This window comes from Chelmon rostratus, chromosome 5 (assembly GCF_017976325.1).
Source record: "Chelmon rostratus isolate fCheRos1 chromosome 5, fCheRos1.pri, whole genome shotgun sequence".
NCBI classification, from domain to species: domain Eukaryota; kingdom Metazoa; phylum Chordata; class Actinopteri; order Chaetodontiformes; family Chaetodontidae; genus Chelmon; species Chelmon rostratus.
Window position 1 is genome coordinate 6,029,616 of NC_055662.1, and position 15,826 is coordinate 6,045,441.

Sequence of the window (15,826 nt, forward strand, 5' to 3'; positions counted from 1 at the left end):
AGTACAGTTCCATTACTTTATGAGGCCACTTGCACTTTCTCTACTTCTGCTACCCATATGACACGTAATATTACTGCAGCTCTAATATTAGTATAGTTTAATGACATAGTACAGCATATAATAACATGTTTTTTAACGTTGCAGCAGGCTCATACTATGTGTAGCAGTGTATAGTATAATATAATATAAAATAATATAGTATAGTATAGTATTGTATAGTAGTGTAGTGTAGTAATATACCATACTATATTGGGCAATACTGTATAATACAATATAATTGAAAATATAGTAATGTAGTGTGGTCGTATTGTACACTATATTATGCGATATGAAACCCTACAATACTATATTATGGTAAAAGTTTATAGTATAGTAGTGTACTGTGGTGTACTGTAGTGCAGTGGTATAGTATACTGTGTTGTACCATACTTAACAATACAATAGTATAGTATAGTGTAGTAGTATAGTAGCATTCTAAACTATATTGTACATACTAAACCATGCTAAAGTATAGTACAGTATAGTAGTGTAATGTAATGTAGTTGTATACTATACTATGGGTACTACACAATTCCACAGTATTGTGCAGTATAATATAACATAGTGCTGACTTTCATCAGATGCTAATATAGCTCATGCATTATCAAAGTACTCATATAATCACCATAATACATCTGGGATAGAGTATTTACCATTTTTCTGACAGAAGCAGCACATGAGACTTTGTCAGGTCAGAGCTCAACAAAAGGCTTCTTCTGGGAAAAGCTGCTCCAATACAAAGGCCATATTCAGCCTGCTGACCACCCTCCCTTCACATCATTGTCTCAGACCCGTCCATGGATGATGGCAGACTCACATCCGCATGACTACAGCAGTCTGAGTCCAGGCTGATTTCCCATCAGTAACAAATGGGCTTTCACTGGGTTTTTTTGTTTGTGTTTGTCTAAGAGGCTGTTGTTCCAAAAACCGATGAGGCCTTTTGTCATGGGGATAAAACCTTAATTTTTAGTCACCACGTGTTGACTAAACAGCACATTCACTCGGGTTACAGAGGTTCACTGCTGCTCAACAGGAATCAACAGGAGCAGGGGTCCTGTTCCAACCTGTTCAGCTGTCTACCTGAATTTTTGTTTTTCCCTGCATTGCACTTCTTCTACGGTCTACGATCTGCCAGTTAACAGACCTTAAAGTTTCATCTATCCGTAACAGATGTGAGCACAGAGAAGGCATTCTGGCGACTAGCCTCACCAGCTGGGCCTGATTTGTAGTATGCCCTGTTTTCTTCTTTCTGCATTCTTCACAGTCTTCATACTAACACGGCCCACTTTTGTTTTAATGTTTGCAAAGTTAAATATGCTTTTCAGTCAGGTGATGACTGTATTTAAAACACTCACTTATCTTATGCCTTTGTGCCATTGCTTAGTTGTGTTTGTATAACTGAAGCCTTAAACTGAACAGAAACCAAAAGTGTGAGAGAATAAATGCCCATTATGTCCTTTATAGATTCACCAAAAGCCGAGCTGAAGCACCAGAGGAGTTGCAGGGGAATCCCCAGAGATCCACTTCCTCCACTCACAGATCAGTCAACTCTTTGTCTCCTTCTTGTGTCAGTTCAACAAACAGCAAAGATAACAGAAGCTATCAGAAAAAGCCTCTAACAAAGTGACAGACCTGCTGCAGGTGAAGCTTGTATGAGTGAAAGTTATTATACTGTGAAAAGCCTGTTAGATTAGGCCCGTGCCCCAGAACCGTGCTAAAATAAATAGATAAATTGGATTATCTGTTTATTCAGAAATCACAAACAGCTTTTATTTTTTATCAAAAAAAAGAAAGTACATGAATAACACATTGGATAAATAGCCTCTAAAGAACAGATATGCTAGTGCTATATTTAAGTACAAATTCAAGGTACTTTTACCTCAGCCTTTTGTCTTCGTGCTACCTTCTACTTTTACGGCACTGCATCTCAGAGGGACGACTTGTACTTACTTCACAACATTTATCTGACAGCTTCAGTTACCACACAAAAGACACAAAGGGTTTATAAGATATGATGTTTTGTTGCAAATTAATCGACCCAATAGTTTATACAAGTGCAGCTTTTATTCGATTAATCAATTAATTGACAGAGAATGAACTGGCATCTACTGTAATTATCATTTAACTTATTTTTCTGCACAGACATTTCATGGTTCCAGCTTCACAAATGCGAAATTTTTCTTCTTTAATACTTTAGGCACATTTTCTTCATTATACTTCTATATTGGATCTGAATGCTTCCTCCACCACTGACATTAGCAACATACTTTTGCAAATATACAGTACATACAGTGTATGTGAGAATATGTTGACTATTTAAAGTTCACAATGTGAATTATTTTGATCAAAATTGGTGTAGATTTTGAGCTAAACTGGTACTGTAGCAGCAGAGAGACACACACGATCTTTGCTTCAGACTTGTATTCTGAAAAATGATGTGTTTGGGATATAACTTTCTAGTTATAAGCTGTGAGTGCCTATTGGTTGACATGGGCCCAGCAGGGGGAACAGTGGAGTGGCTGTAAATGATCCCTCTCAGCTGGTTGGCCGGCAGAGCCTGATTCTCCAAGACTAGAAGTGTGGGAACAGACATGGGCCTGAAAGCTGACCCTCAACAGCTGACCCTGATGGTGTGTTTATTGAATCAAAGTACCAAAGCCACATGTTAAAGTGTGGAGGCCTTGTGCCTCCCAGAGCTTGTTTTCAGTCCCAGCAGCTTCACACCAGCAGGAACACTGTCTATGAGCTGAGCTGAAGAAGTCAAAAACTGCATTAGCTCTGCTATATATAAAGATATTCGACACAGTGGTATTCCAAAATCCTCCAAGGTCTTCTCAGCTCAGGGGGAAATTTTTAAACCCAGCACGGTTGACGGCTAAATTTCACACCATTAAAAGGGAGCAGCAAGACATTTAGAATAATAGGATATCACAATTATGTGATTTTTGTTCTACAACATATTTTTTGTATGCAAAACATCAGTTTCTTTTACTTTGATTATGTATTACTGACATTGTAGATCTCAAAACTGTGTATTATTGACAAACTATAAACCAGGCAAACAAATGTCTAGATTACAAACTGCCTTTAACTTTCTTGTCTGCTCACAAGACGAAATGCGTTCCTCTTAGGAACCCACACTATCTTTCATATCCATGTCATTCATACACTTAAAGAAAATGGCTATTATTAAAACAGCTATAAATGAAAACAGAAAATTGACCAGTTGTCAGTTGTTAAACTGATAAATAGCTTGCTGCACTATTTTTTATACTATAGTTTTTCAAATGAAACAAATGACATTTCTCTGTGAGATGATATATTTATTCAGTTAAGTGCATTTTTCAGTAAGCCATAATTTCAAAGTGCAGTAAAACATGACATAACTCATTTCATTACAACATTGGTACTCTTGCTCTTCAGTGTTCTGCATTTTCCTCTCCTTTTACCCAGTAACAACATTGACCCAGTGACTTGTTGTTGTCAGTGAGACTACCTGAACAAATAGAGGTTATATACTGTGCCCTGGAATTATTAGCTATTCACTAATTCAAAAAATATTTAAAGAGTAATTCATTTCAAGCCCTGTCTAAAAACTTTGCCCAAAGCCTCTTCTCTTCCTTCCTTGTACTTACATATCAGTCCAGGTATAGGCACCCAGCATGTCTTTTATTGAAATCACATTTTTAGAAAATAATGCCGGCTATAAACTGTAATTTCTATTAACCACTGTATTTTGCAGTTGCAATTATGGACCAGTCCTTTAATTGTGTGGTGAGTGATACTTTGTGTACAGTGCAATAGGAATACATTTGTCTTTGATTTGATTGAGTCTGTAAGTACATTGTGTGTATATTTGTGTGTTTAGGGCTTGGAGGTGGGAGTGACCACAGGAGGCACAGGTGCACTGACAGGGATGACTCCGGTGGCCAGCAGGATGATGATGAGGACGATGATGAGGACGACCACCACTATGACCACGATCATCTTGACGTTTTTGCACCAGTAGAAGCGATCGACTTTCTGAGACATCTGCTTGAACTGTTTAGCCTGAGCCGGGACAAAGACCAGACAGTCCATTGAAGCAACACATGAATTCTTGACACACAGTTCCACTTTTTTTTTTCTTACAGACCCCAAACTGATCAGTGTGTCTTTGAAAGTTCATTAGCTCCGTCCTCTAACTACACCTGAATCACATGTCACTGAGAACATCTTTGTATAGAAAGCATGTAACAACACTTATCACCCTTATAACAGAGCAATAGAAAAAAATACCACAAGCTATTTTAACAGACCTTTCTATATTTTGGCTCACTTGCCTGACTTCCTTCCAAAGCTAAATGGAACACCGCCTTCATTAATGTCATCATATCGTTAGCCTGAAACAGCTGCTTTACAGTAATTCCTGCAATCATAACAAACATTTACTGAAAGAGAAACGTTTCCTGGAATGGGAAAACAGGTTGCTCAGGAAGTGGCAACTTCATCCCCGATGATGACCAATGCAACCTGTGCAGCAAAGCCTTTAACCAGCTTTACCGCCTAGGGAGGGGCAGCTGGAACAATACCTTACTACAGAAAAGTGCTTAATTCTGTTCTGTTATTCTGATCTGTTAACTGCAATGTCTTGAATGCGGGATGACACTGGTTTGCCTGATGATGATAAACAACCTCTTAATTTGGCCTCACATCACACTGTAACTGTACGGTACCCCACAGATGCATTAATGCAACTATATGAATAAAAACAACAATACAACCCGCTTTTACACTAATCACATTAAAAGAATGAATTCCTGAACTTAGACTGACCCCATCCTCCATTTCCTTTGACTTTTCAAGGAGGTCGTTTACTTTCCGTTCCAAAAGGAGTCCCATATTCCTCTTCATTGTGTCTATGACTCCATTTATCTGACCCGTCAAGTCCTGCACCTTGGTCTGTGGTGCTGGCTCCGCCACCACTCCTCCCTGCTCCTGGGATGGGAAATGACAGATGATAAAAAGATAATAGAGTGTGCTTATTTGTTAGTTATAAGTGGCTTTATATGTAAGGCCTTTTTTTATTCTATTTTGGGGATTAAACAGAGCCACTTCTATTTCAAACTAAAGTTACTACTTCGTAAGTAACTGAGTATGATATGTGTACCTTGCTCAATTATTTCCATTTTATGTTTTTTTACTTTTATACTTTTACTCCGTTACATTTCAGGGGACCTACAGTTATTTGAAAGCTAGTTACTGGTTACTTTCCTGCTTACTTTCAAATTTTTCTTCCTGACTGTTAATCTCACTAACACTGACATTCCTTGCACTTTAATTTGTTATTTTTGACATTTTCAACCTCATTCCAGTTTAATTTCTGTCTGACCCAAATTCTAGTTTAGTACAATTACTGAAAATATCTGTGTTTGTTTATTTTCTGAATCATAATTTGTCATTTAAGAAAAAAGACTTTGCTGTTCACAACAGCTGTGGGGTCATTTTTTCCCACAACCTTGTGGGACTCACACACAGAAGAGTCAGAGCACATTTTTAAAAAGCATTCTGCCAAAAGAAACCTCCCTCTCTGTCTGTCTCTCTAACTGTCTAACCCAATAAAAGGCTACTATCCACTTACCATGTCTGTCTTGACTCTTGCTGTGTTTGTACCAAGCCTGTCATGTATCCAGTGCACTTAAAGACCCCACAACATGGGAACTTCTTTAAAAAGAGGGCATCTTCACTCGTGACATCACCTGTATTAGTGAGTGAAATAAAAAAAGTCCAACCAATGTCATCAGAATTCATTCAACGAGCCTGCCTCTCTGCCCGTCCTGTCAAATCAAGCTGCCTTTCTCTCCATAGTTGATAGCCTATTGGTTCACACTTAAGCTGTTGACCTGTTTCAACAGGAATCTCATCACATTAAAATTACATAATTACTTCCTGAAATGATGTCATTTTCAGGCAATTTTAAATTGCATCTGTAGTCAAGTTCAACAGCAGGAAATGTAGCTCTGCTGTTTTCTTTTACCTGAATGTCACACCTGAAACAAGCCTGTGCAACATTTTGTTGCTGTCTTTTAGCCATGCTAGCAGCATGTCTGCAGGGAAGGTAGTGTCAGTCTGTTGGTTGGTTTGTGCACTTCTTGCATCCAGACTGAAACAGCCCAACAACCTCTGAATGGTTTGACTTGACATTTATAGTTTCATTCATTTATCATTCTAAAACATCGTATTGTACGATGAATATGCTAGTTGCAGTCCCTTTATGCTCCTCACAAAGAAAAATTATGCAAATGGATGAATAAGTAATAAAAATAAACAGTTTTTTATGTGGAGTGTGGAGGATGAGTTGAGGAGTCTCACAGTCTGAGGAAGGAAGCTGCTCTGTAGTCTGATGGTACAGCAGTAGATACTTCTGTATTGCTTGTCACATGGCAGCAGGATGAACAGGCTTTGGCTGTGGTGGGTATTGTCTTTTAGTGTCACCTCACTAGCATCACTGATGCTTGCTAGATGGGTACCAATGATATTCTGGGTGGTTTTAATTACCCACTGCAGAGCCCTCGTGTCCTGGACCGTGATGCCACATGTCAGTTTGTAATGTTTCCAGTCAGAATATTTTGTGTAAAAGTTAGTAACTTAGAAGGAATGTTGCCTTCTTTTGTTTCCTTATGAAATACAGTAATTTCTGAGCTTTCTTTAGCAGGCTGGAGATGCGTGATGACCATGACAGGTCCCCTATGATGCTGATTCCCAGGAACCTAAAACTGTTCATCTGCTGCCTCAGTTTCACTGATGTAGACCGGGGTGCTTTTTTTGAAAAATCAACTATCAGCTTCTTGGTGTTGTGTGACTTCGAGAGGCAGGTTGTTCTCTGTGTGCCATCCTGCAAGATCGTTGATTTCCTCCTGATATGAATTCTCAGTGTTGTTTGAAATCCGGCCAACGAGTGTGTCAACCTCAAACTTCACAACAGGGTTCTCTCAAGCGTGGGACTTGACTCATGACTTTTCATCTGGTGCTACCGGCCAAACGACACTCCTGTTTACTATCCTGGCATAATTAGGATGGATTGCCATGAAATGTTGTACATTCATATTCCCCACAGAATGAGCTGCGGTACCTTTGGTGATCAACTGACTTTTCAGACGGCGCCATCATCAGGTCAAAATTTGAATTTGGTTCATGAACAGATATTTGCATAAGTGATGACAAACCCATCGTCTGTACTTTGTGACTGCTAGTTAACAAATGTTAGCATCCTTGTTTTTATGTCCATTGTTTTTTTTTCATGTGCAGCACTTGGTGTATGCGATTTATCTGCTGTAAAACACAGAGCTGCAATTCTTGTGTGAAAGGTGCTACACAAATAAAGTTTCTAATTATTATCATTCTGTGAGCTGTTCCCATTATTTTGCATCATCATAACAGCAGTGGGCGCTAAGTGTTAGACTGACTGCTTAAAATAGCAGCTATTAGATGTTCTCCGAGTTCAATTGTTTCTACTTTTAGCTTAAATGTTAGTCTAAAGCTGTTAATGAACTGAACAGAAATTAAAAGTGGGAGACAGAGCTAAGAACTATGAAAAGCATCTCCTCTGACCTACTTCCTTAAGTCTCTGATCAGCTGGACTCTGTCTCCATCTTGTGGCACTTCAACAAAGGAGAGGACACCGCAGAGCTGAGCCAAGGAAAATACTATTTATTTCATATACGACCATTAAATACCAGAAGTCATCAGAATCAGTCCCTTCAGATTTCTGTTAATCAATCAGCTAAATCACAGGTCAACTGAGCAGCATCCGGGTATCTCAGCTGTTTTTGAGGATGTGGATTGAGAATTACAAGAAAAATGACAGGAGTTAAAGGCATTGGGAAAAGCTGCTGCAGCTGGAGCCTGTGTGAATACAGTTAAGATCATGGTCTCATTAATGAGGTCAGTATGAGAGTGTGAACAGGCAAAGAGATTAGGACTACTGAACCCCAGAGCCGCATAAAAAACATGTAGGAATAGTTCCAACACAGCCTTCTTTTTTATACCTACTTCTAGAAAATGATGAACAGCAGAATAATTTATGATTATTTATGATTTTATGATTAATCAGTCTGGATTTTTGATTAGAAAAAGAAAGAACAAGACTGACATAAAGCATTAAATAAACAGCCTCTAAAAGAATAGATACTTTAACGCAGTTTAAGACTGATGCAAATATACATATAGGTGAGAATATGTTGACTATTTACAGTTCATAAATGGGATTATTTTGTCCCCTCTGAAGCTAAACTGGTACTGTAACAGCAGAGAGAGGTGGGTGGCCATTTTCTAGTCATAAGCTGGAACTGTGAAGGCCTATTGGTTGACAAGGCCCCAGCAGGGGGAACCGTGGAGGGGCTGTAAATGACCTCTCTCAGCTGGTTGGCTGGAAGAGCCCGATCCTCCTCCAGGACTAGTGTGGGAGCAGACCTTCAACAGCTGACCCCGGTGGTTTGTTTATTGTACCAAAGTACCAAAGTCATACATTCAAACTGCAATATTTCTAGAGTTAAAACACAGTGAGGAAAAAGTGAACATGATCAGTTAAAAAGGCCGATGATACTGCACAGCACAAATATACAATTTTGTGTTATCTTTGAGTAGCAGAGTAGAGTAACCGCATAACTTTTCAGTTCTGACTGTGTACCATCGGCAGAGTACAAACCTCTCCTCAAACATTAACCCTCAGCACCAATAAGGAGCTGATGACAATATTTTCAAAAGATTTAAAGCAGTGCTGATAACTCAATAACTATCTGACAAATTTAAATAGAATTTCAATCAAATGTTTTTTTTTCTAGACTGTCTCACTTCAAAGAAGCTGGAAGCACTTTGAAAGGTGGTACAGATGGTAACATACATATCCATTAGACAACGCAGCCTTCATTAAATATAGTGTGACCCAAAAATGTTACAGATTTGTGTTTGGTGCATTTGTCCAATGTCAGCAACAGAAAAAGTCAAACAGTGCTGCCTGATCTCTTGTAAAGACTGCATTTTACATCTTTTAAACTACACAGACTGTCCTTTGTAAAAGGTGCACGTACATGATAACATTCAAGACAAACATGATGTCTAGTAAGAGGCGAGAGAATGCCACACACATTATTTCCATCTACACACATTGAAGGGACTTCCTTGTTACCACGATGATAGAACCGTTGGTGGTGAAACAGATAAACCACGCAGAGCTGACGTGGCGATACGAAGCATTCGTCGCGAACAGTGACCGTTTTTGCTGCTGTCGGGTGAAGACCTCAGGCCTTCCTCTGACTTTTGTTTCATTTCTCACAAATTCAAAAATGGCTAAGCTGGAATTTCAAAGAGTTTCAAAAGCTTCTGTGTCATTAAAGTTCCTTAAACCAAAGCGTGAAGTCCTTGAGTTCCAATATAAGCAAGAAAGACACCAGTAACTGCCAAAAACTAACTCAGAAGTAATAACGGTTTCACCAGACAGCAGTGATTTGAATGAGTCTATATATTACTTTGTATACTGTGCAATAGGAATGTGTTTGTTTATGATTTAATATGTCTGTATGTACATTATTTGTGTGTGTGTTTAGGGCTTGGGGGTGGGATTGACCAAAGGAGGCACCGGGGAACTGACAGGGATGACTCCGGTGGCCAGCAGGATGATGATGAGGACGATGACGAGGACGACCACCACTATGACCACGATCAGCTTGACGTTTTTCCACCAGTAGGAGCGAGCCACTTTCTGAGACGTCTGCTTGAAGTGCTGAGCCTGAGCAGGGACAAAGACCAGACGATGCATTGAAGCAGCATTTCATTTATCTTTGGCAAAGTGGTTCAGTTCTCTATTAAAGCCTCAATCTGTGGGATTTCTTGTGATGCTCTAACCAATCAGCAGCGAGTAACTGATCCGTCTTGCCGATATCTTTTTTCAGTTGACACGGAAGCAGCAGTAGCGCTCGCAAGGAGCTCTTAATTCATCACTTTGGGCTTATTCACTTTCTTGCTGAGAGCTACATGAGGAGATACCACTCTCATGTCTGTATAGTAAACATATTGCTGGAGCCAGCAGCTGTTTGCTTAGCTTTGCATGAAGACTTGGAGTGGGTGAAACGGCTAGTTTGGCTCCATCCAAAGGTGACAGAATGACAGAAAGGTGCCATTTTGTTGCTCTTTTAAGAGAGGAACATGATGAGCAGCAAAGGTCCTCGGCCGGCACTGAACCAGGGCTGTAGTGGCTATATTGAATGTATATTAACCATTAGGCGACCAGCTATGCCGGACGATGACGACGATTTTCACTGGGATTGTCACAGTTTTGTACCATAAAAGCCCTTAGGATAACTTCAAAGATGCCTTCATCACACACAAATCTAACATTTAGCAACACACTTTACTTACTATTTAAATAGATGTCTGTGATGACATTAAATTCAGACGAAACCTAACAATAGCTACTTATTGAGTGGCTGGGGAGTGTAAGTCTCTGCTGCTCGGTCTCCACTCATGTGACGCTGATAATGACTCCCTACCATAAGCGGACTCCTGTCATGCAGGTATTTTGACATATCATTGCAGGAGAAGCACAGCCAAGACATGAATAATGACTGCATTGAGTTTATCTTTATCTGTCTCGGGGTCGCGGTTCTGGCTCGATGGCTGATTAATATCCCTGCGTCACATCAGTGGAACAGAGCCGGTTAATGTCATCAGTTCCACCTGTGCTTTTCCTGCCATGACAAAATCAAAATGTCTCGCAAATAATGTCTTTAGAGCCTGTGCAGTGAAGCATTTGACCTCAGACAAAAGGTTGTTGGGCTAATGAGCCTAATCACCTGACGAAGTGCAGCTGGAACAATGTCTCATTAAAAGTACTTAATTCAAAGTATAGCAAGAAAAAGGCTACAGTTCTGTTAACTGAATCTGAGATTACCTCGACTGACTGGCCATACTGTCACCACATTGTTTATTTACACCATTGGAGCACATATGAGGATATCGCTCATATCTCAGCCCACTTTGACAGTTATTACAGGATAAACTCCTGTGGTAAGACTGACCCCTGCTTGCAGGTCCTCTGACTTGTCCATGAGGTCATCCAGTCTCTCTCCTCGGGCCAGGATCCGGTCCACGTTCTGCGTCATGATGTTTTTCACTCCATCTACCTGATCCCTCAAGGCCTGCACCTTGTCCTGTGGCACCGGCTCTGCCGCCACTCCTCCCCGCTCCTGTTATTGTTGAACAAAGTGTAGCATATGTGAGCTATATTAAATGTCCCACTTTCTACTCTCGTAGTTTTTAATTGGTGTAAATGAAAAAAAGGCTGTTTGAATAAAGGAACAGAAGAAAGAAATGCAGAACTTTTTGGATTTCGACTGACAAAATCATATTTTTTGTTGATTTTTTTGTTGCTGTTATCCCTTTAATTCAACACACTTCAAGGTGCTTACATTTTGATACGAGCTTCAAATTTTATCAACATACAAACTAACACTATTAGATCAATTCTACCATTCAGTGTCTCAGAGAGAATGATTAATCTGTCAATATTACTTCAAGGCTTAGCTTTCCTGCATGAACATACAACAGTTCAAGTTTGTTCAGAATGTTTTTAACAAGAACTAAGAGGTGACACCATCCAAGTTTTGTTTAGCAGCTTTCTGTGGTTTACTGTTCGTTTTAAAGGTGACTGTACATTCTTAAAAAGGGTTAGCTCATTACCTGGAGTGCCACCCAGCCTGTGGTATGTGTGGTATAGTGTCTTGTGTAGCTCTGGAGGTAGCTTTTCAAATTTGGAAAAATAGCCCTGATGATCATCAGGGTTTGAAGAAGTGGGCATTTATTGCTGCCTCTTGTGGTATTCACAACCTCATAAGTGGAAATTTTATGATGGGTCTGCTGACGTTGTCAGAAATGGAAAGGCCGGGGAAGTTCAGTTTCCAGTGGATGGTAAGTTCATATATTGTAATTTAGCCATACAGAATTTCCTTCTGAATTTTGTATGTCTGAGAAAAATGCTGATATTCCCGATGAATTCCTCATCCTGTTCCTCTGTCACGTTGTCTTTGCATTTCCTGCATTATGATATCTGCTCACTAGCTTCCTAAATCGTTAGCCTCAGTGGCTCACAGATGCTGTTGCCTAGCAGCAGTGTACTAAGTTGAACGGCAAGCATAGCCTGCATGACTCCCGATGGCGTTACCTCGAGCCCATGAGCTCCATTTGAACGAAGCCTAAGATGCATTTGAGTTGCACTGAGGTAAATGTACGATCCACTGTTTTTAGAACTTGAGACTAAAAGCCGGGATGTCTCAGGCTCCAACAGTTTTAGCATAAGGCTTTAAATATTCTTTTTTATTTCCTCCTATCTCTCAGTGGCTGGAAACATCTGTCTGACACCAGCATAAGCAAATATAGCATTAGAGACAATCTAGAAATCAAACCAGGCAGGTATTTTCAGACAGCAATGAGCGTGACAACCGGCGGGGGCTTTGAGAGTTCTCTCAGCTGGCTGCTGCACGTGACAGCTGGCAGTCAAACCATTGTTTTTACATCTCCAGGAACGCCTGCTACACTAACAGTACGATAAGTTGTGATCTTTCAGAGTGGTAGGTGTGATTTCAAAGCAGAAATGTTGTATGCAGTGTGGTGTGTGTGTGTGTGTATGAGTCTGCATACAGTGCCTTCCATGTCCCATGAGTCAGCACCACACCGTAAACAAAGCTGTCTCCAGGAAACAGAGCAGGCTTTGCTGTCATCTGCTGTTACCCTCCCCTACCTGCTTCCTCTATTCACATCTATTCCAATGTTCCTTTCTTCATTCTTTCATTGCCTTTTTCCCCTTCTTTTGGTTCATTCTCCACCGCCCTTCATTGTTGTCTTCTTCATGCTCATTCTTCTTTGCCATCCAGTTCACCTCTCAAAACACAGACTTGCTTCTATGAAGCTGCTGATCATGTACAACTTTTGTGTATTTTTTACACAAATATTACACATTTTCTGTTCCTGATCTCCCTGTCGAAACAATCCTCATCAGCATTCTCATCAGATGTCTTGCTGTGCATGTTGTTTAACCTTTATCCACCTGCCATTTCTCCAATTTCTCCAAGTCCAGTTGCCCTAGATTAGACCCTTCTTGTATAACCATGACCTGGGGAATCTTCGCACACAAATAAACCAGGTGTTTCCCTCTTTCTCCCTTTCCTGAACCAGTGCCAGTATTTCGCTGAGGCCCACTGAATGGCTGATGGCTATCATGTATCAACACTCACAGAAAGAGGGAAACAGAAACGTGTCCAGCACAAGACATTCATGCACTGACAGCTACATTAAGTGTCATATTCAAATATCTAAACTGCTGTGCATGGAAACTCAAGTCAAGTCAACTGAAACAAAAGCCTGACAGATGAGGGACCCTGTAAATACTGAGCTGATACATGGATGATGCATACGGAAGTACTCTCTAAAATGTGAATGAGATGAATCATGACTTTGCTATTAAAATCTTTGACCGCTGCTGTAAATGCAAAGGATGGATTTCATTTGTCTTGGCAGGCCACGTTAAATCCTCACTGCTCACGTCCTAATCTAGTCAAATGTGAAAACCCTAATCTGTGAGTGCACACGACCAGGTTTGAACTGACCGCATGCAGACACTAGACAAGCAACGAGATTTTCCTTTCATCAAAGCACACCAGATAACGCTGACGCAAAACCAGAGCTAATATATTGTGCAGGCTACAGGAAAACAGTGTTTGTTGGTTTAGCTCCCCTCAACACAGCTGAGTCAGTAAGTTCTGCAGTTTTTGTGGACCGTCACAGAGAAGGAAGGTCATGTTTAAAAGTGTTTAAAACAGGAAGCAACAGTTTCATGTCAGCAGCCTGGAGCAGACACAGCGTGGAGCGTCACTGGACCAGCCTTTGCTGCTGATGACTGTGAGATATGAGTTGACACACTAATCACATAGCTGTTTATAGCACAGTGGGAGGGAATGCGGAAGGAAAGGTCTGTCTCTTGTCATTTTGCAGGTTGTCATGAATAAAATAACTATTAAGAACAGTGAAGTATCCTTCAATTCACTCCTGGAAGATCCTGGAACTTCCCCCAGAGTCTTTCAAGGATCTCAAGTTAAAAGGTTTGGCAAAGTTAGCAATTTCAAACTACCTTGACACTCAGTATACAGGTAATGTTATAACAGCTCTACTAGACACAGTGCATTTTTACAAGCCTCTTTTCAATCCAGAGAGATGTATGAGCGAAGCTTTCTCAGCTGCTTCTCTTTGCACTGTTTTGTTGATAGAACATGTTAGCCCCTCGTGTGTTAGCATGACACCCCAATATGACCCATTATAAGAAGGTAAGCGGTGATGTCAAGATGTAAAAGTTTAAATGTTGCTCAGAAAACCGTGTTGGACGGTGGATGATATCTATGCCGTTTTAAAAAACACGGGTTATAAGAGAAATGTGGCGATTAAAAACTACCGTGAACCTTACTGGGCCGGGTTTATCAGCGGGAAAGGTAAGTTAGCATTTAATTAGCACATATTTTACTGGAGTTTGGTTAAAGGCGACAGTGCTGTTGAAATGTGTGCAAAACAAACGTTTCACTTGGTGACTGAAATAAAAACCTGATACTGTATAGTTTCCATGTAAAGTGCCTGACTTAACTTAACAGCAAAAAAACATCAGCTTCACTCCATGAATATCAGTATTTCCAGCTCGGACTGCGTGCTTTCAGCTGCGGCTGCACTTTGGCCATTTTGCTCGGCTACTCTGAGACTTCCCTCTCTTTACCCTGAAAAGTCCGCGCTCTCTCAGGTTTGCGTTAACTAATTTTCACACTCGGTGCGACAGTTTTCAGTGAAATGTAACTTATTCTGTCTGGAAATACACCTGTTGCATGCCGTGTCAGACGTTAAAGGTGAGAAGCTTTCTACACAACAAAACACAAACTTCCACCATGATTACCTACCGGATCAATGTCCATCCTGTTGGAGACAGCGCCCTTTGACCGCAGACCTGATGGGTCGACTTTCTGTAAAGTTGGCGCTGTTACTTAAAACCTTTATAAATCCTCTTTAAAGACTCGAGTTTGATGCTCCTCCAAAGTGAATACGTTTCCTCCTCCGTTCAACTTCCTGGTTGTTTTTTTTCCCTTCAAACTGAATTCCTTCGCTTCAAGTGTCAAGTTGACCATAATAAAACCACAATTTCCTGACCGTACTTTGAAAATAAAGTACTTGTAACTTTTTGGGAGCCTTGGCAAAGCCTTGGCACTAAACGTAAAAATGAGATACTTTTAAAGTACTAAGTTTTTTTTTAAGTACTTTAGTCACATTTCACCACAAATTTCAAAATATATTCGAAACAATAGTGAGAAAACACATTTTAATAAATTATATTGGCCTGGATTTATCTGTAGCCTACACATTGAAAGCTCTGAAACATGCTGTTTATTTAGCAAATAAACACGTTTTTATTGTGTACATTGTTTTTATACATATATGCATATTTGTTATTTTCACTTTATAATAAATGTAATGACTATTTTGTTAGGCATTTGTCCACATTGAACCATGCAATTGTGTGCTTTTACTTTGAAGGCAATCATTTCCTTTATTGTTGTGTAATACAACAACTTGATGTGGCTCCCCCTGTCTTACCCTCAGCATGGTGTCATACCGAGGTGTTGCCATCATATGTTGACTGCGTTCATAAGTACTGAATCATGGAGATAAACCTATCAAACTGTTTGATAACACTGTATATTCTTCTTTAATAACTGAAAGCTCT

At 40.1% G+C, this 15,826-nt stretch overlaps 2 protein-coding genes across 2 annotated transcripts; both read right to left on the reverse strand.

The window, feature by feature from the left end:
* Nucleotides 1–3,354: 3,354 nt before the first annotated feature.
* LOC121607159 (vesicle-associated membrane protein 8-like) lies at nucleotides 3,355–5,772 on the reverse strand. The gene is made up of 3 exons (XM_041937853.1): nucleotides 5,660–5,772; nucleotides 4,855–5,016; nucleotides 3,355–4,089 (listed from the first exon to the last, which is right to left on the reverse strand). The coding sequence occupies exons 1-3, from the start codon at nucleotides 5,660–5,662 to the stop codon at nucleotides 3,904–3,906; spliced, it is 351 nt and encodes a 116-aa protein (XP_041793787.1). The 5' UTR covers nucleotides 5,663–5,772; the 3' UTR covers nucleotides 3,355–3,903.
* Nucleotides 5,773–7,708: 1,936 nt separating this feature from the next.
* LOC121606314 (vesicle-associated membrane protein 8-like) lies at nucleotides 7,709–15,179 on the reverse strand. The gene is made up of 3 exons (XM_041936549.1): nucleotides 15,006–15,179; nucleotides 11,094–11,261; nucleotides 7,709–9,805 (listed from the first exon to the last, which is right to left on the reverse strand). Exons 1-3 carry the CDS (start codon nucleotides 15,018–15,020, stop codon nucleotides 9,620–9,622), a joined length of 369 nt encoding a protein of 122 aa, XP_041792483.1. The 5' UTR covers nucleotides 15,021–15,179; the 3' UTR covers nucleotides 7,709–9,619.
* Nucleotides 15,180–15,826: the final 647 nt, after the last annotated feature.

Coding starts and splice junctions, on each gene's coding strand:
- LOC121607159 (XM_041937853.1), bottom strand. Junction 4,090..4,854: donor CAAAGGAAATGGAGGATGGG/GTCAGTCTAAGT, acceptor GTCCCGGCTCAG/GCTAAACAGTTCAAGCAGAT.
- LOC121606314 (XM_041936549.1), bottom strand. Junction 9,806..11,093: donor CAGAGGACCTGCAAGCAGGG/GTCAGTCTTACC, acceptor GTCCCTGCTCAG/GCTCAGCACTTCAAGCAGAC.